The sequence below is a fragment of the Muntiacus reevesi genome, chromosome 9 (assembly GCF_963930625.1).
Source record: "Muntiacus reevesi chromosome 9, mMunRee1.1, whole genome shotgun sequence".
NCBI classification, from domain to species: domain Eukaryota; kingdom Metazoa; phylum Chordata; class Mammalia; order Artiodactyla; family Cervidae; genus Muntiacus; species Muntiacus reevesi.
In genome coordinates, this window is record NC_089257.1 from 55584979 (window position 1) to 55610100 (window position 25122).

Below are 25122 nucleotides of genomic sequence, written 5' to 3' on the forward strand. Positions count from 1 at the left end.
CCAAGGTACAGTCCTTGGTTTCAGTAGCTTGTTATCTAGCAGAAAAGACAGACACAGAAACAGGTTATTACAATGAGATAACGTGATCATAGAGGTTCTTTCCACATACCTTGGAAGAGCCTGAAACTGCCCGGGGAGCAGGGGGAGGCCTGATAAGGTAATGATAAGTTGGTAATATCTGGGGTGGGGTTTGAAAGAGGAACTTCCCCGGTGGCTCAGATGTGTCTGCCTACAATGCAGGAGGCCCGGGTTCGATCCCTGGGTCAGGAAGATCCCCCTAGAGAAGGAAATGGCAACCCACTCCAGTACTCTTGCCTGGAAAATCCCATGGATAGAGGAATCTCATAGGCTACAGTCCATGGGGTCGCAGAGTCAGACACGACTGAGTGACTTCACTTTTACTTTGAAAGAGGAGAGGAAATTTTGCAAACAGAAAACAGCACAGATTTACTTCAAACAAAAGGCGAAGTGAGAGTCCCAGGGTGGTGGTCAGGCCCCAGGGTGTGAGCAACGAAGTGCCTCCCCTCTCTCCCCCAAGAGCCCTTGATTTCCCTCTCCAGGCCTTGGTCACTAACCTCTGGATCCACAGCACTGGCTTGGCTGGTTTGGCCAGTCTCCTTTAAGGGCCCGCCTCGCTTCGGTCCACTACCCCACCTCCAGACCCCAGACCATTAGAGGCTGATATCATTCACTCTTGAGCCAACTCATGGCTGCACAGCGGGATGGGAACTCTCTTCTGCCGCAGAAGCAGCTGAGAAATCAGCCAACCGCTCCCAACCACAGTGGAGGCGATGGTTCCAGAAGTGCAGCATTTTCCACTCTTGGCTGCTAGGCCTGTAGAAGTTGATGTCAGATGAGAGGCTGGCCCTTGAGATTCGTTCATACCCAGGAATGCTGGGAGTTTTCATAAACCGTTTCACTCTCATGAAGAAGTCAGGCAAATAGGAAGTGACATTCTTTCTCATCTTCTCTTGACAAAAAAATCCGCCTTGGATCCTGTTCCTACCGTCTGAATCCACAAGCATTTCCTGCTGCAGCAGTGTAGCCTCCACCAGGGAAAAAACAGGCAAGTCTCCCAGGCTAAGGGGTTTGAAGGTTTCCTGAGCCGTACCTCCCAGCAAGGCAGAAGCAGGGGGTGGGAGAGAAGTGGGATAAGGGAGCCCTGCAGCCTCCAGCAGCAAGCGGTGTGGGGAGGCGGAGGAGGAAGCCCAGGACTGTCCGGCTTCAGGGTAGGGGCAGTGTGCAGAGCACAGACAAGGCCATACACGGAGGTCATAAAACAAAATTTATCTTTAATTTGTAAGTGTCAACAGCAGTACAAAAGATGGAGTGATGACGACTAGATTAAGGGTAGAGAGGACAGTCTTGAGGTAAATGAGCATAAATAGGCAGTTCTTATAGACACTCCCCTGAGGGGCCTAGGCCCCACCATGGCATATACATTATCACCCAAAGATGGCATGTTTAACATATCAGGAAAGCACCTTGTGCAAAAAGGAAAAAAAAAAAAGTAGCTAAGGTGCCAACATACACCAGGATAGATAAAGACAGTGTGTCTTTCAATTTTGTCTTTTCCCTTAATTATGAGGCAGAGGAGGGGAAGACTTTGAAAAGTACCACTGAAAGGTTATTCAATGTTGAGTTTTATCTCACATCAATACTGCACAACGAAATCCAAGAAGTGTGTGTATGCATCAAAGCTAAGAACAATGATTCATTCCTTGAAATCTGAAGAGATTCTCTGTTTTGTTTTTCTCATTTCTTTAATCCTTAGCAAACTTTTTTCCATTATCAGGAGGAGAATGTGAGAAAGATGTGATGACAACCCTTTTAAGGTCATTTAAAAACTTTACACTGGACTGTACAAGATTTTTTTTTTTTGATAAACTATTTACATTTTCAGACTTTCAAACATATTCAAAGCAGCAATAGACACTAGTTTTTATGGTTCTTGTTTTTTTTTTTCTAATTGCCCAAATAGTTACCAGCCATGGGCCAAGTAGGTACCTGCATTATACATAGAATTTCTACAAAGGAAATCTGCAGTTAAAACTTGCTCAAGGGTGTATTCGATGCCCTCAGCGTCCCAAGGGCCACACCCGCAGTGTTGCTAGAGGAACCAGCACAGTACCTTGACAACGGAGTAGCAGTTGTCTCAACAGCCCTACACAAACTTTACACTTGGAAACAGCAGCTAGCATGTCAGTCCAGCATGTCAGTGAATTGTGCTGATTAAATTAACATAGAATACAATCTCACAATATACATCACAAACAAATTACAATGTCGGGAAATAAAAGAGTTACAATAAGATAAGTTATGTAGTAACAGCTTATAAGCTTGTCTAAGGTAATAAAAATTTTACATGGCAAATACAATAATGAATGAACATAAATGCTAAGCATTCTAATTTGCTACAAGCTGGAGAAGGGTACAATAAAGACTGCACTTTTTCAAAAAAAGCAAAAACACATATGACAAAAGAAGACAAACGGAGAATGCACGTGAGCAGGTCTGCAATGTGCAGCATACAAAACAGTTAAATATTTGCACATTCCCCATACTCCAAGAGCACCAGCACTGAGGCCTCACTGTCTGCTTGTGGATCTTCAGGAATAAGAAACTACTGAGCAAGATACGTCACTGAGTTGCCTTTAAGCTCTCGTGTTGCCATGGACGACAATCAGAAGAGAATCTGCACCAAGCTTTACCTTTCTGCCTTGCCCCCTCCCACCTCTAGCACTGCCTCCAAGGTACCAGCATTCCAATACTTGTTCATGAGCTTTGGGAAAGAAATCTGTCCCCAAAGGAAAAGATGGGGTGGGGATGAAAGGGAACAGGGTTTGCATATCAGTATTTTCAGTGATATTAGCAGAGGGTTACGCTCAATAGTACATGGCATCAGAAACAGAACATAATCGGCAGGAATAACAGACAGAAGTTGTTTATTAAGGAAGAAAACATGTCAGGGGACAGATGACTTAAGGAAATGATGCAAGTGCTTTTGTAAAAGGACAAATGAGGTCATACAATATTATTATACTTTGAGAAGTGAGCTTAAGTGCCAACTCAGTCCTTAGACAAACATATACAAAATCAGGCAAGGCTACAGCAACCATTTTTTGTCATATTCTCATTAAAAAGGAAGACCCAGTAATAATTTCAATACATTCCTCTAGCTGCATTCTTTGCAGTTATTGGCACTTGATACAGGACTTCTCGTATGGTTTGAAACTACGAAGCGATTCTTTTTCTTTTCCTTAATGAGTAGGTAGAGGTCACCTCTTTGCAGAATGAGTGAATTAAGAGAAGCAGCCTCAGCTGTGGTGTGACCAGGCTGCCTTCCTACTGGGGGTAGATGGGCTTCCTCGAAACAATCCCCGCTTTCACTAGTGCCTGCGCCCCCCTGCTTGGGAGGGTGTGCTCCGGAGAAGCAGCCTGGCTTCATAAGGAAAAGAAAGAAGCCTTTAATTTCAGCCCTAGAGTGATCACACCCTTTTCAAACACCCCAGGCTCCAGTGGGGCTAATGTTCAGGGGAGGCCAGAATTTGACAAGCTCAATAGCACTGTGAGCCCACACCTGAATTTAGAACTTGGCCTGAGAGATGGTGTTGGGACCCTGGCAAATCAAATCAGGCCTGAGGACAAGGTTGGGGAGTATCAAATACCAAGAGGAGCGAACTGATGTGCTCCCAAAAGGGTGAGCTGAATACAGGTGAAAACAAAGCTTTCGTACCTTTCTGGAAAAGATACCACCTCACGTCTGCCAGCGAAACAGAGACTGCTTGACTGGCTGCTCCTGTCCACAGACTGACCTTTTCTTTCTCTCTCTCTCTTTCTTTCCCTTTCTTTCTCTTTATTCTTTTCTTCTCTCTTTCTTCTTTCCTTTGCTTCCTTTCTTTTCTTTCTTCCTTCCTTTCCTTCTTTCTTCGCTTCCTTCCTCCCTTCCTATTCCATATGGTCCATTTCTTTAGGACAGGATTGTCTGTCAGTGTCCCTATTCTAAGTGACAAGGAAAATCCTGATCCTGCAAGTTCTTTAACAAAATGGAGATGTTTACCTTTGATTTGAAGATATTATGAAACAGGGAGCAATGAAAAAAAAGTTGATTAACATTCTTTAATCTAATTGGCATGATGAGGCTTTCATTCACGGCCAATCTCAGAGGCAGATTTTTGCCTTTATAATGGCATTCATGCTTCATGCTATTAAATGGTCATGAAACTACCTTATAAGATTCGTGTGGATTCACAGAGCAAATTGACTCCCTCCCAGCTGTGCTGGAAATTCACCATGTTCAATTCATCAGCTTTCTATGAGAAAAAAAGTGAAAGGCTGAGTCTGTGGACAGTGGGTTCTAAACCGTACAAGAACCCGAGTGAAGGGTTTTCCTGCTCCAGCTGCAAGTGGGGCTGCTCTCTCACTGTGGCTGATAACTCACTACCCCATGAGGTACAGTGACTTATCAACTTCTAGTCTGGACCAACATACACGGATAGAGAACGAAAAGGAAATACATAACTTATATTTCACTAAATATTCATGAACCAAAAATAAATTCTATTTCTATGTTATATTTACACAATTAGAAAAATCTAAAATGAGATGGTAAAATCATAAAAACTTTGTTTAAGCCCCACTGAAAATAAAATGAAGTGATCCCTATGATTGTCATTCTTAATTTCCATGGATATTTAGAGCCAAACTTGGCTAATAAATAGAATAAACTGCTTATGTGCAGAATTTAGATTCAAATACAGCATCACTGTTTGACCCAATGAAAGAGACGTTTACAATCAGATCATTCCTGAATAGCCTTTCATTTTTAAGAACATGGCTAGGAGTAACTGAACCCCAGTACTGAGGCAGAGCTGGAGCTAAAACAAAGTGTTCATACACACATGTATTTTGCATAAATAAATGAAATAACAAGACATAAAAATGACTCAAATCCGGCAACTGTGAGGCAAGCCCACACGAGTCGAAACAGATGACTTTTGTTCATGTAGTTTTCGTACAACAGCTTCACATTAGTCAGAAGTGATAAAAAATACCATTTATATCCAGTGCTTATAACACTTACGAAACAACATCTGTGAGTGTGTGTGTTTTTTTGTTGGTTTTTTGTGTTGTTTTCTTTTTTTTGTTTCGTTTTTTTTTTTTTTTAACTACAAGCAAAATCAAGTTTCAGTCCTAAAGAACAGTCCTTTGTTCTCCACCAGCCCAGAATATTATTTTGGCATGGTCATAAAAACAAACAAAATTAACCTACTATTCTAAATGTTTGCCTTTGTGCAAAATTAATTACATACAATACAATGCTAGCCATACAGCACTCTACCTATGCAACAAAATCGAAAAGGAGTGGGAGAGGGCAAAAGCAAGAATCAAAGAGAAAGAGGAAAAAAAATGTGAGAATGAACTGAGGAGGAGAGGTATATAATCAAAAGAAACCAGTAAGACAATAATAAATACTTATTTTTTCTTTTTAGAAAAATGACCTCCTCCTCATTTGAAATAAATGTACAAAATCAAAGTTCCAATCCCCAATCAATATTAAGAACCAAACATTCCTATCAGTACCTAAATCAGCTTATAGAGAGCACTCCTAGCTAATGACATAGACAGTTATGTCTTGGCTAGACCTATTTATCGCTCTTAGGTATGGCCGTGAGCACTCTTAAATAAATACGAAGGTACACTATTTTCTTCCAAGTGATGAAATGGCTCAAGAAATCTGATGGGGCCGTTCCTATGTCCTGGTGATCAGATTCTGGTTGTCCCATGAGGTGAACTGTCCCATTTCTGACATTCTCCCACTGAACTACTCGAGGTGAGGCTCCCCCATAGGCAATCAGTCCTGGATTCAGGAAGGTCAAGATGGCGTGGCCGAGCTCCCTGTCATTAGGAGATGAGGAAGGAAGCCTCATTGCCCTCCCAACGCATCAGCACATCTCCAGAAAACTCCTTGTGTGACATGGATAGTTAATCTTGTTCACACATAGGCATGACCCCCACGTGGCCACAGATGGAGGGAGTGAGCCAGAGGAACTCGTCTGCTGCCCCAGGAGTGATCTGTTCCCCAGAGTTAACAGTAGGAACATCCCATTTAGGGAATGTATTTCCCCTCCTTCTCCCTCCCTATGGTTTTCTTTCATTCTCTGGATGTATCATGACAATTTGCCTCTGTCTTTGCTCTGAGGCTGTCATGCAGCTTTTTGCATCCTGGGGATTTTGCAAAGAACTCCCTAGATGTGCCAGATGGGACAGGCAGCTCAGTGAAGAGATGCCAGCCCATGAGAGCATCCCTGTGGACTCCTACACGGCCCGCAGCTTTGGGCTTTAGGATTGGCCGCAGGACTCTCCTGCCCGGCAGTCACCACTGTTGACCCTTGCTGCTGAATGGCATTCAGGGGAAATGCCACCGACGCAGATCCTACCACTTGTGGCTTAACTGAATTAGGGGGAAATTCTGGCAAAAGATTCAAAGTCATGGTGAACCTCAGGGACATTCCTGTTGAAGTGTAAGTCTCTACACCTGTATCCAAATACACAGCTCTATAGCCATATATACACCGATGTTCAAAAACAACTATATAGGTATTTAGTAGTATCTTGTTTCAGAAATGCTTCCAGATGTTCTGGGGACATAAAATCACTATGTACATCTTTTGTATCTAGCAGGAGAAGGAGGTGAAAAGGGTTGAAAAGTTCTTTGGGGAAGGAGGGTGAGAAAAAAGAATTATTAAATTAATGCCACCAACAAATTTTTTTTTTTTAAATAAATAGTAAGTGGACCCTTGACATTCTGGAATGAATAAATTATTTAAGAGAAAAATGTGTTAAGACTGAATGTCAGGGTTAAAGGCAAAGGGATAATGGATGTAGTGAGAGGTGGTCTCAGGCAGAGAAGACCACCGTGTCGCTATCTGGTGTGGTGATCGCTCTAGTGCGTGCACGTCATACCACGTCACACTGATGGCACATCAGGAGGCAAACACGACTGGGTACATGCACTGTGGCAGCCTTGTTCTTTCCTTACAATATCTTGTCTCCAGATTCCTGAGTACTTTACCATTTTCTGGAAAAAAAAATATGTGTGGTTTGCTATTTTAAGATGCCAAAGATTGTCTAAGACTTTGCAGTGTCTCCTTTAAGACTTTCAAAATATTAAGATTCAAAAGTTATGCAAAAGTTTGGCACATTCAAAGTTTAACTCTACACGTGGAAAAATGGAATTCCGAGGCCTTTTGAATATGCTCTGCATGCAGCTGCACACGCCATGGACTTGTTCTGTTTCACAATATGAAATTCTCAGTTGTTTTCTAAAATAATTCAGAATAAAAACACATTCACAACCTGTAGGCCGGCACAGCATACCTGAGTGAGAATGTTTAACCCCATCTAAAACAGTAACTTAAACCTTTATCAACATCCAAAAGAAAAAAGTAAGACAAAAATATAAGACTTGTAAGACAGCTATGGGTTGAGATAAGTTTTCAAGTCCTGGTGTCTCATATTTAATATGTCTTCACCTAAATTAAAAAACAACAACAACAATAACAATAACGACAAAAAAACTCAAGTTCATGAAAAATCAGGGAAAACTTAATCTGTCTCACGCTTTACGAAACAATTAAGACCATTCTGCTGATGTAATTGCGGAGCCACAAATGCATGCGGGCTCTTTAAGAATTTTTTTTTTGTTGGGGGAGGGGAGGTGAAATGTCAGAGTATTTTAATTCAGCAAACAAACACTCCTCAGTTGGCACTGACAGCTTCCGGGGCTTCATTTTCACTGCTATAGTCTGATTTGGGGTCATCTTCATAGTCGTCATACATTTCCATTTCATCTTCTCCATTAATCATTTCGTTTCCAGCTAGGCTTCCGCCGTCTGTCTTCATACCATAAGTGCTCTGGATGACCGGGAGGCTGGGCTCTGGGCTGGCCGAGGTGCTAGAGCAGTCAGATGTCATCTGAGGTGATGGTGTGGTAGTCGCCATAGTAATAGCACCAGGATACACAACACCTGTTCCTGTGGTGATTGGAATCTGAGGCTGCTGCCTGTATAGATTCAAAAAAATAAAATAAAACAGAGGGAAATATCTATATACATATGTTCTTCTGGGTGGCATTGGAATTCATCCCTCACACAGTCTCAGAGGGGATTCTGTTTGAAACTCTAAGCAAATGATGAAATGGGACAAAGGTGTTTCCTGGAGGAGTTCTGCAAACCTCCCTGATGATGTGGTTGAGGTTAAGCAATACAATGGAGCAATTTATTTATGGTTTTGCAACATGAAAGCAAAGCTTTGATAACCCTTGGCATTTGGAACAAATGCTGTAGTTAACACCACAAAGTTACTTGTAAGATCATTTTTTTAGGATCTCCCAGAACATTACAAAAAAAAAAAAAAAAAGGCTGGTAACATGAGACATACTATAATGACAGTGGTAAGCAGGTTTATGTCTTCACCTTGGTTTGAGAGTACAAAGGAAAAATCAAGATGAGGAAGGATCCTATACATCCCAGAGTCAGATTCAGTAAAGCGTGTATTTGGTATCTATGTAAATGTCTACTTATTTCTGTGGTTAAACCTGTAGGAAAGCTCGTTGAAACTTTTATTTCCTAATTATGGAAGGCTCATCTTGGATGTCATTACTCCTGTGGCCCTGGGCTGGAGCCAGGGTTGGAGGAGTCAGAAGTGAAGAACATTGAGAGCTTTGCTACTTAACAGAGTAACACACGTTGCCTCATCCTAGATCCTAGTGGGTGCCAAGGCTTGGTCACACCAGATCAGTCCGTCATCATGTCAATCTAGTTCAAATAAACTTACCAGAGCCTTTACAAAGGTCAGTCTCTCCCTCTGCAGGGAGACATGGCTATCTGTCTCTCATTTCCCTTGTGGCATTGTAACTTGAAATGTTGAAAGAATGAAAGACCTACTACCTAGCTCAAAGAATAGGACTGAAACACTATTCATTCATAGATGCAATGTTCACCAAGTGTTTCTCAATCTTTAAGGACATTAATATAAATTCACTTCAAACTGTCTTTGTAACTCTTTTCTGAGTCTCAGTTTCCATCCATTTATAAAAGCTGGAATCAGCGAAGTCCTGGAAGGTCCTTCCACCTTTTAATACTTGACTTCAGGTCAATCAATTACTTGACCGATTCTTATTGAACCCCCCTACATTGAAACTTTCTATCCACCTCAGTCTAAGAGGAAAATACTCTGAATTTGTGAAGAACTAAAGAAATGGCAACCCACTCCAGTATTCTTGCCTGGAGAATCCCAGGGATGGAGGAGCCTGGTGGGCTGCCGTCTATAGGGTTGCACAGAGTCGGACACGACGGAAGCGACGCAACAGCAGCAGCAACTAAGTTACCAGCTATTTTTTGAACGTCCTGAAGGAGTATAATTTCTCAAGGGCTGTACGCTTTCCAGCCTGGGAGAAGGAGAAATGACAGAAATGGCCTAAAATCATACTGTGGGGGTATCTGATAATGCTATCTTAAACAACCTCTGTCAAACACTATGAGGCATAATAATGATGCCTTAACCTTTAACTAACATAAAATATTTTCATATAGATTATCTCATCCAATTAACATTGTAACTCCATAAGGTATTACTATGCCCAGTTTTCAGATGAAGAAAATGAGGCCTTGCTTAAGGTCCAGTATTTAGTAATCAGCACTGCTGAGATTTGAAGCTAGATCACCTGACTTGAATTCCATCATTCTTTCCTCTAAAGATATTCAATATACAGATACATTATGCTCACTATATTCCATAAAAATTCCTGGGCTTGCAGAGCCTGTAGGCATCCAGTTGACACTAAGTACCCGATATGATCCATTTTCTATGTTGCTTGCAGTGACAGCTTGACTGTACCAAAGAAGATAATAGAGAAATCTAAATCCATGTGTAGAAACATCTCATAAAATACTGGCTTCCCTTTCATAGAACCAAATTTTAAAAACATCGTACTTCTTGCTTCCTAAGTTTGGGGCAAATTGACACAAATTATATTTTATGCTAACCTGCTGCTGCTACTGCTGCTAAGTCGCTTCAGTCATGTCTGACTCTGTGCGACCCCATAGATGGCATCCCACGAGGCTCCCCCATCCCTGGGATTCTCCAGGCAAGAACACTGGAGTGGGTTGCCATTTCCTTCTCCAGTGCATGAAAGTGAAAAGTGAAAGTGAAGACGCTCAGTCATGTCCGACTCTTAGTGACCCCATGGAGCCTACCAGGCTCCTCTGTCCATGGGATTTTCCAGGCAAGGGTACTGGAGTGGGGTGCCACTGCCTTCTCCATATGCTAACCTGCCCAAGGCAATAAATGCCTCATTAATATTTTTTTAACTGAGTTTGGATAATTGCAATAAAAATATTTTTGCCTTAATCACATAATGAGTGTAGAGTGAAAACTTTTACTGCAATATTAAGCCATTTTACAGATTTCCCAATTTGGTAAGCTAATCTATATTTGTCTGCTCTTAGTGTTCCATTACCAAACTATAGAACTAGTTTGTTTCATATGCAAACTATCAAATGGTACATTTTCTTTTCATGAAGGACATTTTCTTTTTGCAAAGAATAGGTGGTCATTTTTTTGCAGCATTTTAAAATCAAAATATCTATATAGCTATTAAATAAATTTGAATTGACCTCTTGTTATGTGCTATGGATAATGCTTAGATGTTTTTACATTATCTTCTTTAATCCTCACAATAAGTCTGAGAGAGAAATGTCACTTCCCCTATTTTACAAATGAAGTAACCAATTAAGTTCCAAAGACATTTTGTAGTTGTCCAAGGTGACACAGGTACTATATCCAGGAGATGAATTCTTTCTTATTTCACAAATTCTCTACTAGATATCAAGATTAGGGTGAGAAAGGTAAGCTCAGACTATCAGGGAAATACTTAATCTGAATCAGAATCCAACTCTTCTACATGAGTTGCACATATTTAACAGCATTTGGACATTAATTTGGTAATGGAACACTGAGAACAAACAAACAAAACATCTGTACAACTTACTTTCTGAAGTGAGACAGGAGCTATTCGAAAGCCTACTACTAGATGGTAGAGGGATAGTAGGTGCTGTCACCCACTGTCTACAACCCCATCGACTTCCCGTCTGGTCAATTCCCCTTCATTCCTTGAAGATGGAAATGCATATAAAACTTCTTATCTGATTTGTATGTCAAAAACGCCATCTCAACCTTAAAGGTGCAATACTGAACTGCTGATCATTCTCCCATATACCTGCTCCTCTCATAGCCTTTCAGACCTTGGTTAATGAGTACTTCATCTTCTGACTGTGGGGGCAAATCCTACATCCCTACATCCAATCCATCAGCAGCTCCTACTGGTTTGCACTCAGGAGTATATTCAGAATCCCTCCACTTTTGCCACCTCTGGTTCTACAAACCTGGTTTAAGCCACCATCAACTCTAATTTGTTTTATTGTAAGAGTCTGCCTCCTTAGTTCAGGGCACATTCCCTTCTGCCAATATGTCAACCCAGTAGATAGAGTGATCTTTTTAAAACCTAAGTCATATCACAATACTCTCTTGCTTATAACTCTTCAATGACTATCCATCTCACCCAGAGTCAAATTCAAAGTTTTCACAATGGCCAATAAGTCCTTTCAGAATTTGGCTCCCTACTACCTCTGACACCTAGTACTCATCCCACCTAATCATTATGCTCCTATTGCTCTGACTCCATTATTTCTTGAACAAGCCAGACTCAATCTCGCCTCAAGATCTTTGCAGTTGCTGTTTGCTCTGCCTAGCTCTCCCAGATATCTGCATGGCTGGCTCCCTCACCTCCTCAGGTCTGTGCTCAAGTTTATCTTCTCAGTGAGGTGTCTATATCTTCTCATTTTAAAATTGCACTCCATCCTCTAAAACTCCCTACCCCTTTCCCTCATTTACTTTGTTCTAAGGCACTTAATACTATTTGATATTTATTTATTCATTCATTCACTCATTAATTGTCTGATGTCCCCCACTAGAATGCAAGCTTCATGAAGATAGGATGCTTCACTGATATAGTCTGAGAGCTTAGGCAGAGCCTGAAAAATAGGAACCACTCAACAAAAATCTGTTGAATACATCAAATGAATGAATGAATGAACTAGTGAATGAGAGGGAAAACAAATGAAAGGCTGGGTATCCCATTCTAGAGAAGAAAAGATGTAATGCTCTTAGATATATGGGAGAGAGGGTAGTGGAGAAGGAATGTGAATATAACTATCTTTAAATGCTTGAATGATTTTCTTCACACAAAAGGGACAGATTTGTTCTAGAATGGACCAAAGAAGAGGATCAGAAAAAATTTACAAAGTAGCAGAAAGGCAGAATATGGCCTAGTTAAGAAGAAAGAACTTTCCAGCATTAGAAGACGTTTCATAAACTAGCTCCCTTGGAAAGTGGTGAGTCCTCCAGCCCTAGAAGAGTTCAAGCTGAACTTAGATAGGGCTCCCACGATGACTACAGAGGCCCCTTCTGGGTTACCACTGATTCTGAAGATACAAAATCATAAGCTGACTGTTAGGCTGGCCTTGATACTTCATTGTCATTATCAGCGTAAAAAGAGACTAGAACATTTAAGTGAGTATAGCTTTCAAGAGTTTCCAAAATACTGTTTTACCCTACATATCTTACTTTAATGCCAGATAAAATTCCTAGGATAGCCTCTTTATTTATCATTGAACATTTTCATATTTCTTCCATACATTCATGTTCTCCTTCATGCTAAAATAGGAATATCTGCCTGTCCTTCTGGAGAAGGAAATGGCAACCCACTCCAGTATTCTTGCCTGGAGAATCCCATGAACAGAGGAACCTGGTGGGCTACAGTCTATGGGGTCTCAAAGAGTTGGACATGACTGAGCAAACACTCACTCATCTGTACTTTCCACCCGGCTGACCCTACCCAAACCTCAAGTTCCCTTCTTCAGGAATGGCCTATAGTTGGCCCTAATGCATAGTAATCTCCCTTCCTCTTAGCTTTACTTGCTCATCTATATAATCAAAATTAGTACTTCATTATACATTATATGGAGCACCATGCAATGTATTCTGTGTGTGCATGTGTACATGTGTAGGTATAATAAACTATTATTTGCTAACCTATCCATGTAAGTGTCTGGCTTCTCTGACTATAGCATTCTCTGAGAGCTCATTGTGGATAGAATTAATGTACTATATTAACTTAGTACAGTGTTAGGCACACAGCTGGTTTCAGAAAGGCCCAGCCCCTTACCAACTGACTGACTAATCAATTAACAAAATGGAAAATCCAGCCAGTGTGCTTAAGCTTTGTCTATCGGAAATTACTTTCCTGAAAAGCATTTTTCCTTCCTTTACAGATCAATTGCAAAGTCAAAATTCAAACACTGCAGATTTCACAAACAGGAATAGCTGGCAAGTATTGGGCTTTACAAGTAATGATTGTGCACATCAAAACAAAAGTTGTAGATGTTTGTAAAAGTATACATATGTAGCTGATATGAGTAGAGATGGCTAAGAACTCTCCCTCCTAACCCAAGTAGAGTTTGAGTTGACCCTGATAAAGTCCAGCATGTGGTTTCCAAATCACAAGAACATTCCTGGAGTATATAATCTAGTTTTGCCAATTGCAATGGAACTATTTATTTATGTTGTCAAAGCCCCTGTTTGCTGATCCTTCAGACTTTTACAGTATCTATAAATGAAGGCAATGAAGTCTGTTCCTTAGGAGATAAACCTATAAGTTGTACATCTTTTTATATTATCTATTAGAGATTCTAATCCAGCTTTCTCCATAGGAGGACAAGACTAAAAATAGTATGTCTAGTCTATTCTACTCAATTTAATTTGTTAGTATCTTATAGGCTTGATTCAACCTCTTTAAGATTAAGATCAAAATGGCAAATGTTCAAATCACTTCTGCCACAATCCAATAGAACATAATTCTTTACAATATGAAATATATACCTGACACCTAGCATCATTTCTCCAGAATAAGAATATTTGCTCTAATTTGGGACTTACTACATGCTAGACATTGTCCAAGCACTTTAGATATATTAAGTTATTCAATCTTCAGAAGGGTCTGATGTTGTAGGTATTATTGTCATCCCCATTCTATATATGAGGAAACTGGGGTACACAGAGTTTAAATAAGTTTCCCAAGAGCAAGCGGAGAGTTCAGAAGAATGAAAGACACTATGGGTTTCCCAGGTGGCTCAGTGATAAAGAATCCGCCTGCCAAGCAAGAGACACAGGTTCAATTCCTGGGTTAGGAAGATCCTTTGGAGAAAGAAATGGCAACCTACTCTAGTATTCTTGCCTGGGAAATCCCATGGACAGAGGAGTCTGGTGGGCTGCAGTCCACAAGATCACAAAAGAGTCAGGTATGACTTAGTGACTAAACAACAACAAATGCACTAATTCCTAAGCCAGGAAGAAGCAGATCTAGTATTTTAGCCAGGACAGTCTGGCTCCAGAATTGATGTTCTTAACCACTTACACTATACAGTCTCTAAACAATCTGTAGGCTCTAATTGAAAGTTTATGTGCAATGGTGAAAAGGAAAGATGTTTTACATAAGCCTGGTCTAAATCTTAGCTCTGCAATTTACTAGCTGTGTGACCTTGGACAAATTATTTAGCATCTCTGAATATTGCATTTTTCAACATTGTAGTGAGGATGATACTGCCTATCTTATAAGTTTTTGTGTTTGCAATAACTGGTATAATTAGCTCAGCATAATTACTCAATAATTTACTTTTATTGTTATTCAAAAAGTAGCTCCAATTTTAATATTTCATAGTTTCTGCATAATTCTCTATTAGCTCACAGGTAAATTACTGAATAAAACTTCAACAAATTGGAAATAAATTTCATCTGGTCATAGTTCTTTGGGAAAAGACAATGTCGTAGCTCTATGAACCCTAATTATCATCTAAACATTAATAGTACCCCTATCAGGATTATTACAAAATTCTGATACTTAACCCATCAATTGAAAGGGTTAAATCCAAGGTTAGAGACAACATTACTCCATTTCATATATCGATAAATTCATTCCATAATAGCTAAGTAAAAAAAATCTAACTTCCAGTTTTACCATCAGTAAAAAGGATGGCGATGTTGAGCCATATATGTAACTTTATTGCCTTGAAAGTTATGCACATCTTTTCAAAATCAGCTATAAAAATTGATCGCATCTCCATTCCCTCAAGATGTCAATAGAAATCTTTGAATTTCTTGTTTGTCTTTCCCTCTTGTAATAACCCCGCATCTAATGAAGATCAATTTCCAAAGATGAACCCTAGGGAGTTAATAATCTATCAAAAAAGAGAATACTACTACTTAAAATACTACTTAGTACTACTACTTAAAAAGAGAATACTACTTAAAAGAGAATGCTAATCCTTAAGTGGAAATAATGTCTGGCTTTATGTAGCAAATATTATTAAAATTGGGCAGAGGAAAATACTCATCATTGAAGATTAAAGAATAAAGTATTCTGGCCATTGCTTGCACATCCATAGCCCTATTTCTCAGTAGTGGACCTCCTACACTATCAGGATCCTTAGTCTCTAAATTTCAAAGTTCTTTTATGCCACTGTGTACCAGAATAAAAGACCTTATTTTCTGTAGGTTCTAGGAGCTCTTCCTCAAATAACAGCGTCATACTCACGACTGTGCAGAATAGAACTGTGAGGCCTATTTTGAAGCAATGTAGTAAGGACAGTTTCCCAGTCATTTGGCATGACAGAGACAGAGACCTGATTTAAACCTTTACTTCATCTCACCTTTCAGTAGCCATGAGTGCATGCTAAATTGCTTGTCATGTCCGACTCTGTGTGACGTTATGGACTTCAGACTGCCAGGCTCCTCTGTCCATGGGATTTCCCAGGCAAGGATACTGGAGTGGGGTACCATTTTCCACTCCAGGGGATCTTCCAAACCCAAGGATCAAACCCACGTCTCTTACATCTGCCTGCATTGGCAGGTAGGTTCTTTCACAAGCGCCACCTGGAAGCCCTCAGTAGCCATCAGACCTCGTAAAGCCTCGATTTCCTTATTTTAGAGGATTATGTAGTTTGAATACCTAAAATACCTCATATACAGTAGGCATTCAATAAGTGGTAGATGATATTGAGCTGTTTTATTAGAGTTTCATTTTATATACATTGTTATGTGTTAAGGTATTTTGATCCAGAGCTATTGTCAATGTTGCCTTTCATAAAGGGGACTAAATAGAATTACTGCATCTCATATATTCAAGTAAGTATCAGGGAACTAAAATGATGCTTTTTCTAATCTTCCAGACTATGGCAAAAGGGGCCCACTATGCAACACAGGGGACATGATACGAGAGAAAGATTGGAATGAGAAAATGTCTCAGATTTAAACTTTCGATTCTCTGTTCAAAAGAGATTATACACGTTTTCAGGGATACACTAACAGGATTAAAAGAAGACATTATACAGTCTTAAATTTACATTTTGTTACCTACAACTATACTTCCTAAAGTATACTGTGACTTGGTATATTTCATAAATACTCTAATTAGCATGTGAATTGCCCAATTATACTGTATTGTACTTTTGGAGTTAAAAGCATTGCTTTTAAAAAAATGTAAACATTTATAACACAGAAGGATTTGATATCTTATTTTGGCACATCTTCATCTGCTAATATACAGGGATCCTCAGATAGCAAAGAGATTTAAGCCTCACTTTACCTCATAAAGCTTCTACCATACATAGACTGTGCCATCCTCACAAAGGACTCTGAGGCATATTCTGAAGGCATAGTCATTGATTGTCTAGTGTGATATAAAATATAGTTTTACTGTGATAGCAAATCCATGTTTAATAAGGATAATAATTATAAGAATTCACTATTATTGATATTATACTAAGATTATACAAAGCATTTTTAAAAGCATTGCCTTATTGAGATAGGTACTATTACTTGTTTCACTTCACACATGAAAAAACAGAAGCTTAGAAAAGTTAAATAACTTGTCCAAGCAGGTGGCACAGTCAGTGTCTGAAGCAAATGCTGAAGTCCATGCTACTCCCTCGGACACTCTAGTGCAGTGTATAGTGACCCAGACTGCTGTCATTGGCCCCCTATTTTTGGTATTCTATTTACCTTTCCAAATCAGTTTTCTGTTTTTAAACATATGCTTCTGAAACCAACGTTTTGTTCCATGAGGTTAAAAGAGACACCTCCTTTATGGTATCTCTTTTCTTCACCTCAAGTGACGCTTTTTTATTTTCCTGACACAGCACAGCTCCTCAGTTCCCCTTCCAGTCAAGAGTGAACACAAGTTCCTCTTTACTTCTTCCACTTCTCTCTCCCAAGCCCTTCCTAAGTGTCTCTCCAGTCCGATTCCAGCTGCCTCAGGCCGGGGCCTCCAGAACAGTCCTCTGGTTTGCCACCCCCTGGGCTTCTAGGTCTGAGTGTGCTGGAACACATAGGCATCTGCATCCCCACTTAATTCTGACGACTGTGGTTACAAGAGGCCTCTTTTGAATGCAGACAGCCAGTCAGCCAAGTCGAAATTTATACCAGAAATCTATTACCTAATTTTTAAACAAAATGACATGAAATCAGACTTGAAGATATCAAAACCATGTCTAGTTTCTGATTTAAGCAAGAAAAATCCACATTGTTACTGCTTCTACCACAGAATAATTTACTGCAACAGGAGTTCTGGATCTTATGCCAAAAATGAGGTCCTCTAACCAATGTCAAGGCCAATTATCTTGTGGTAGATCCCACAACAAAAGCAGACTATTGTGATTAGAGTCAGAAGCACCACCCAGAGAAGCTAGAAAGCTTCTGGGGATTTCTTAAGGTTAGTTTTCTCTCTCTCTCTCTCTCTCTCTGTCTACTTAAATAAACTACCAGAAACTTTGTGTGTGGGCACTGAATATCTTAGATGAGTTTGAGAGACAGTGAAAGGGGTGATCAGTTGAGAGCAATCTGTTGCATTTATTTTGATTTGAGCAGGAGCCATGTTGCAAGGCTGTGTAGTCATGATAGGCCCCGTCTGTCACAACCTCCTCCTTTCTCTAATCTCCTTCCCAAACACACCGCCAGTAGCCATTCTGTGGTTTCTTACTGGGAAAGGAGAGCTCAGGTGGCTGAATGCAGGAACACTTACCCCACAGTAAAGAACTGCCTCATCTCCTGTCTCCGAGACCTCATCAGTTGCTTGTATTCCCCAATCCGGAGCTTCTTGCCATCGACAATGCAGGTGCGTTTCGGTCGAGGTTTGTATTTATAGTTTGGGTACTTCTCTAAGTGGATCTTGCTTAGCCGGGCCTGCTCCTCATAATAAGGTTGCTTTTCTTGGTTGGACATAGATTTCCAACGAGACCCTAGACACAAACATAGCCTTTAAGTACCCAAGTGGTCAAGGCAACCAACTCCTGGTAAATACTGGGTCTACCTTCCCATCACTTCACCCACCTGTGCTCTGAGTATCTCCTATTACCACATGTCATCAAGCCTCACAACTAGTATTTCAGATGATAGAGCAAAGAATAATTTGGATGTGACACATTTATTACAGTATTTTTCTCAATAATTTAAAGCCTGATGCTACAATAAGTATAATGTTTTAAAACATGTCTTTGCTGCTTAAAGATCATCTCCTACACCAAGGTCATTTCCCCACCCATCTGCATAGGGTTAAAAACCTGAATTTCCTAAGTATACTTTGGAGTATGACAGAATACTCAGGAACAACTCTCTAGGTTCCAGTAATTCAAACAACCCTAACACTCCAAGCACCTTTGGCGAAGCTATCCTTTGATAAGATGTTAGCAAATGTTAATATTCTTCCATATATAAAAACCTAAGGTGCACACTGTCTCTCCTGGCCTAAGGTAATTAAAAAGCCTAAACTCTACTTAAGAAGTTATAACTTTAGAACCGGAAGGTACAGTTGGAATTATATATACCATTTTCAAGTACTCTAAACAATTCATTCAAAGCCATACCAATGAAAGTAAGAAATTTTTAATACGGTTTATACAGGAAGAAGGAAAAGTATTCACTTCTCTAATATTGTTTATAAAGAATTATCTAAACACTTGACGAAGAAGGGATGTGTTTTTTAATGTGTATCAAATTGCATTTTTGTGTGTCGCTAGTGAATAAAGCGGTAACAGCTGTGCTGACTGGATGCTAGCTGTTCTTCGGTGGAGATTTTTCATATATAAACAAATGGAAAAGTTGTACAAATATTCTCTGTAGCCAGCAATATCCTGGTCTGTTTTAATAGCACATCCATCCCTGTTTTCCTGATTGTTGTGCAAAAGTTGTGTAGAAAGTCTACACGGACAAGGTTCTCTGTGTTCAGCTGGCTCCCAGCAGCTTAAAGCCCCAGTTAATGGAGGATTTTTGGTGCTCTTAAAAATGCTTGTGCTTAAAAGTTTACACTTTAATGAATACACTTATTATACTCTTAATTTTTTTTCACAGAATGCACATCAATAATATAGATTCCCCACAGCTGCCAACATGGAAACAGAGAGGTTCTGTGCCCATTGGTGAGCTTACTCACACTACTAATAAAATGGCCAAAAAAGAGAAAATTTCAAAGTTAGATATCAAAATTTAGGGACAGAAAAATAATAATTTTCTTTGGAATATCTATTAATTAGAAAAAATTTAATATATCCATCATGGTTTGAAAGGTCTTTAAATTCATAAGAATGATACCCTGATATATATCCCTGAAAGTCTAAAAATAAAACTCCACTTAATTGTAATGATTTTTAGTATCTACCTTGAAATTCAAACATCAAAAAGAAAAAGGAAAAAACTATTTTAACATCTTAACACTATTTGATCTTATGTAGGTTCTAAATTTTCATAAGGGTCACTGCCTCAAATGTCTCAGAATCAAGTTAACTTATTTATACAGTGACAAAACATGTGTATTTGTGTATGTCCAGATCACTGATATTTACTCAGGTTAAATATTTATTGCTTTTGAACAAAACATTTAAAACAAGAAAACCACAGTTTAAGTCTCTAATGTTTTTCGGCTTCTTAAACAGCTCCCTTTGAGATTTTGTCACATCATGACAGCTTAAACAGAACAGCGCCTTCTGTGTTTTTTCTTCTTAAAGAGGAAACATGTTGACTGCAATGCTGCATGTTGAATAAAATACATTCAATATGTTGAGTACAATAATTCCACACTGTATAATCTGCACGAGGCAAGATTTACACTAATAGAAAAAGGATTGAGTTTAATCCAGAGAAACAGGAGAATCACTCTGGCAAGTTACCACAGAATGGGCCTCTGCCCTGTGGTCTATGTGTTCAACTCACTGCTATGAAATTTGAACTAGTCATATCTTATTAAAGTAAATGTAGTTTTATTTTACAAGTTTTAAAGTTATCATTAGAGGCACTGTTCTACACTCCATAAATTTCACACTATTTGGGGGCTCACCCTTAGTCCTTGGTGAGTTCTTTCAGAAGGACATATGAACCCAAGAACACTAAAGCAGAAAACTCTATGAGTGTTTCCAGGGTTTCATAGCAGCTGAAAGATTTTAAAAGACTAAATTAAAGAAAGGAGATAAAACTTGTCTTTATGATTCTTAATTAGCAGTGACCTCTCAGAGTTGTCCTATTAACACATACAATAAATAGTTTTGTCTCTAAAAGAAGTGTTTAGTCAGTCCTGCCCTGGCACCTGGTGGATGTACTAACTCCTAAACCTAAATGCCGCCATGCGGGGTGAAGAGTGAAGAGACAATGACAGTCTCCCGGGGCAGCTTGCTGAGTGACACCTAATATCTGCATACCACAGTCTCCCTTAGGTGTCATATTAGGACCCTTCTTTCCACTCACTGGATACATAATCAGCATTAGTGGCTGCACTCACCTAAGATTTTGCTAATGTTGGAGTTATGCATGTCAGGAAAGGCCTGAAGGATTTTCCTCCTCTCATCCTTTGCCCAAACCATGAACGCATTCATTGGCCGCTTGATGTGTGGCTCGCTGCTGGCCCGGCCTCGGGCATCCCTGTAGACGCGTGCCTCAGCCACAGTGGCGCCTCCTGTTGGCCAACAATAATACTGCTGTAGTTTAGCTGCAGAGCCATTCATTGCTTTACTTCCTGTAATGTCAGGGCAGGAAGAACAAGACGGGTGCAAAGCATTATTATCCGGATAATGCAACACAACTTGCCTCCTGGTTCAGTTGCTTTCCCTAGCAACTTTTTAATGAACTGCTTTTTAAACGAACTCTTGGAAGCAGGATACAGTTGCAGATGGCAGTCCTACAGGCTCTTCTGAGGTAGGTCTCAAAGACACACTGGGCAGAATTACTTTTGCATGTTTTTAAACACCTAGTACATTTTTACTACAGTCAAATACAGTTGACAGTAAAGCATTATTTCGGCTTCCCAGGTGGCGCTAGTGATAAAGATCCTGCCTGCCAATGCAGGAGACATAAGACATGGGTTCAATCCCTAGATTAGGAAGATTTCCTGGAGGAGGGCACAGCAACCCACTCCAGTATTCTTGCCTGGAGAATCCCATGGACAGAAGAGCCTGGTGGGCTACAGTCCATAGGGTCTCAGAGTCGGACACTACTGAAGTGACTTAGCACGCACACAACCTTTCCCGCTGAGATTTCTCCCTTCAAAAGTAGGCTCTTACCTATGACTTTAGGCTCATGTGCTAAACATCACAGCCATTTCAAACTATCTCTTACCCCAAAAGAATTCTCTTTCACAATACTGTACTTTGGCCAGTGATCCCCTGACTGGCTGGAAGCTCCTTCTCTTACTTCTTCAAGCTAAATCCCACTCATCCTTTAAAGGCCTATTTAAATGTAGTGTACTTCATGAATTAATTAAATGATTCGATTCAAACTATTAACTGAGCAATTACTATGAGTTTGGCTTTAGGCCAAGTGCTAGGTATACAAAAGTGAATAAAACAGCACCTGCTTTTAAAGGAGCTCACAGTTCAGGGAGGAGACAGGCCCCAAACAGACAGTCATAATGGAATATGTGGTAAGTGCTCTAATACTGAAGTAAACGGGACATCAAGAGGGCACCAGCAGAGGGGACGGTCAACTAATGTCTCCTATTATTATTATTTTTTTTTAATTTTATTTTATTAGTTGGAGGCTAATTACTTCACAACATTTCAGTGGGTTTTGTCATACATTGACATGAATCAGCCATAGAGTTACACGTATTCCCCATCCCACCTTAATGTCTCCTATTAAAGGTGACATCTAATCTGAATCTTGGAAGACAAATAGGAATTAGCACGTGAATAGGGGAGTCTTTACTGCCCAGTAAAGACAGATGGGTAGGGTAATTCAGGCCAAAGGAAGAGCATTTGCAATGATGCCTCCCAGGTTGCATTCATCCCTCTTTTTTTTAATGCTTTTTTTTTTTTCTGTGCCAAAGAAATTCCTTTACTTTTTTTTTTTTTGATGATCACCTCTAATTATTTCCATTCTATCCACAAGTTTATAAGACCCCTAAAGTTAGTGTTTATGTTGTACTCATTTTTGTATCCCCAGAATTTTTCATACAATAGATACTCAATAACTATTTACTGGGCTTCCCTGGAGGCTCAGACAATAAAGAATCACACTCATTTCACATGCTAGCAAAGTAATGCTCAAAATTCTCCAAGCCAGGCTTCAACCAGTATGAGAACTTCCAGATGTACAAGCTAGATTTATAAAAGGCAGAGGAACCAGAGATCAAATTGCCAACATCTATTGGATCATAGAAAAAGTAAAAGAATTCCAGAAAAACATCTACTTGGCTTTACTGAGTATGCCAAAGCCTTTGATTGTGTGGATCACAACAAACTGTGGAAAATTCTTAAAGAGATGGGAATACCAGATCACCTCACCTGCCTCCAGCAAAATCTGTATGCAGGTCAAGAAGCAACAGTTAGAACTGGACATGGAACAACAGGCTAGTTCCAAATTGTGAAAGGAGTACATCAAGGCTGTATATTGTCACCCTGCTTATTTAATTTATATGTAGAGTACATCATGTGAAATGTCGGACTGGATGAAGCACAAATGGGAATCAAGATTGCAGGAGAAATATCGATAACCTCAGATATGAAGATGACACCACCCTTACGGCAGAAAGCAAAGAGGAACTAAAGAACTTCTTAATAAAGGTGGAAGAGGAGAGTGAAAAAGCTGGCTTAAAACTCAGAATTCAAAAAATGAAGTTCATGGCATCTGGTCCCATCATTCCATGGCAAATAGATGAAGAAATAATGGAAACAGTGACAGACTTTATTTTCCTGGGCTCCAAAATCACTGCAGATGGTGACTGTAGCCATGAAATTAAAAGACACTTACTCCTTGGAAGAAAAGCTATGAAAAACCTAGACAGAGTATTAAAAAGCAGAGACATTACTTTGCCGAAAAAGGTCCATATAGTCAAAGTTACGGTTTTTCCAGCAGTCATGTATAAATGTGAGAGCTGGATCATAAAGACGGCTGAACACTGAAAAATTGATGCTTCTGAGCTGTGGTATTGGAGAAGACTCTTGAGAGTCCCTTGGACTGCAGGGGGATCAAACCAATCAATCCTAAAGTAAATCAGTCCTGAACATTCATTGGAAAGACTGATGCTGAAGCTAAAACTCCAATACTTTAGCCACCTGATGTGAAGAGGTAACCCATTAGAAAAGACACTGATGCTGGGAAAAATTTAAGGCAGGAGAAGAAGGGGATTTCAGAGGACAAGATGGTCGGATGGCATCACGGATCAATGGACATGAGTTTGAGCAAGCTCCAGAAATGGTGAATGACAAGAAAGTCTGGCATGCTGCAGTTCATGGGGTAGCAAAGAGTTAGAAACGACTGTGCGACTGAACACCACCACCACCAACTACTTATTTGGCTTCCTTGGAGGCTCAGACGATAAAGAATCCACTTGCAATGCAGGAGACCTGGGTCCAGTCCTTGCATCAGGAAGAGTCCCTGGAGAAGTGAATGGCTACCCACTCCAGTATTCTTGCCTGAATTCCAAGGACAAAATTGTTCAGTTTTCAACTCATATACAAAAACAGTAGACTAAAAGGCAGTCATTTAAAGGGTCCTGATATATTTTTCTGCTGCATGAGGATAATTCTTTAACATTCCTATGAAAGTGAAAGTCGATAGTTGTGTCCAACTCTTTGCGATCCCATGGACTCTATAGTCCATGGAATTCTCCAGGCTAGAATACTGCAGTAGGTAGCCTTTCTCTTCTCTAGGGGATCTTCCCAACCCAGGAATTGAACCCAGGTCTCCCGCACTGCAGGCAGATTCTTTACCAGCTGAGCCACACATCCCTGTTTCTAAATTCTTGATATTTCATGGTTTCCAAAGATGTCACCATAGTGCGTGCTAAGTCGCTTCAGTTGTGTCTGACTCTTTACAACCCTATGGACTGTAGGCCACTAGGCTCCTCTGGCCATAGGATTCTCTAGGCAGGAATATTGGAGTAGGTTGCCATGCCCTTCTCTAGGCGATCTTCCAGGCCCAGGGATCAAACCCAGGTATCCTGTGTCTCCTGCATTGGCAGGTGGGTTCTTCACCACTAGCACCACCTGGGAAGCCTAGTGACCATAATATCATACTAGATTAAAAGTCCTTTGAGGATATGGTGGGAACTGGCTCTCCTTCACGGCTGTATCTCTAGGTTCCAATAAAGCACATGGCATATAAAACTTCAGTTAGTAAAATACATTTAATTAATGAACAAGTGAATGAATGAATCTACATAGCTCTTGCTTGTTTTCATACCCCCTGCCAGCATGACACGCTGATGGACATGCTCTACATGTGGCGACCACTAAATATTTCCCTATAGACTGAGACCCCCTACAGTTAAATGTAAAGTTGGACTGATGGCCTGAGCCAGGTATTCTACTGCATAAACAGGAAAGCCTACTCCTAAAAGTTTAGAAGCAAAATATACATTAAAACCTACATCTCTACATTTTACAAAAAGCAAATCCTTTCAGCTCAGTGGAGTGATTACACAGGTAAAATATGATTCAATTCATCTCTGCCCTTCTACTCTAT

General features: G+C 40.0%; 1 protein-coding gene across 24 annotated transcripts in view; it reads right to left on the reverse strand.

The window, feature by feature from the left end:
* Positions 1-1272: 1272 nt before the first annotated feature.
* Positions 1273-25122, reverse strand: part of SOX6 (SRY-box transcription factor 6) — a 675736-nt gene continuing 651886 nt past the window's right edge. For 21 of the 24 annotated variants that reach the window (XM_065944087.1, XM_065944082.1, XM_065944088.1 and 18 more), the window contains 3 exons: positions 20942-21175; positions 18197-18413; positions 1273-8065 (listed from right to left, as the gene is read on the reverse strand). In XM_065944087.1, coding sequence (XP_065800159.1) covers positions 7762-8065; positions 18197-18413; positions 20942-21175 — 755 coding nt within the window. In that variant the 3' untranslated portion in view covers positions 1273-7761. The remainder of the gene's footprint in view (positions 8066-18196; positions 18414-20941; positions 21176-25122) is intronic. The other 3 variants (XM_065944104.1, XM_065944096.1, XM_065944095.1) reach the window with 1 other exon arrangement.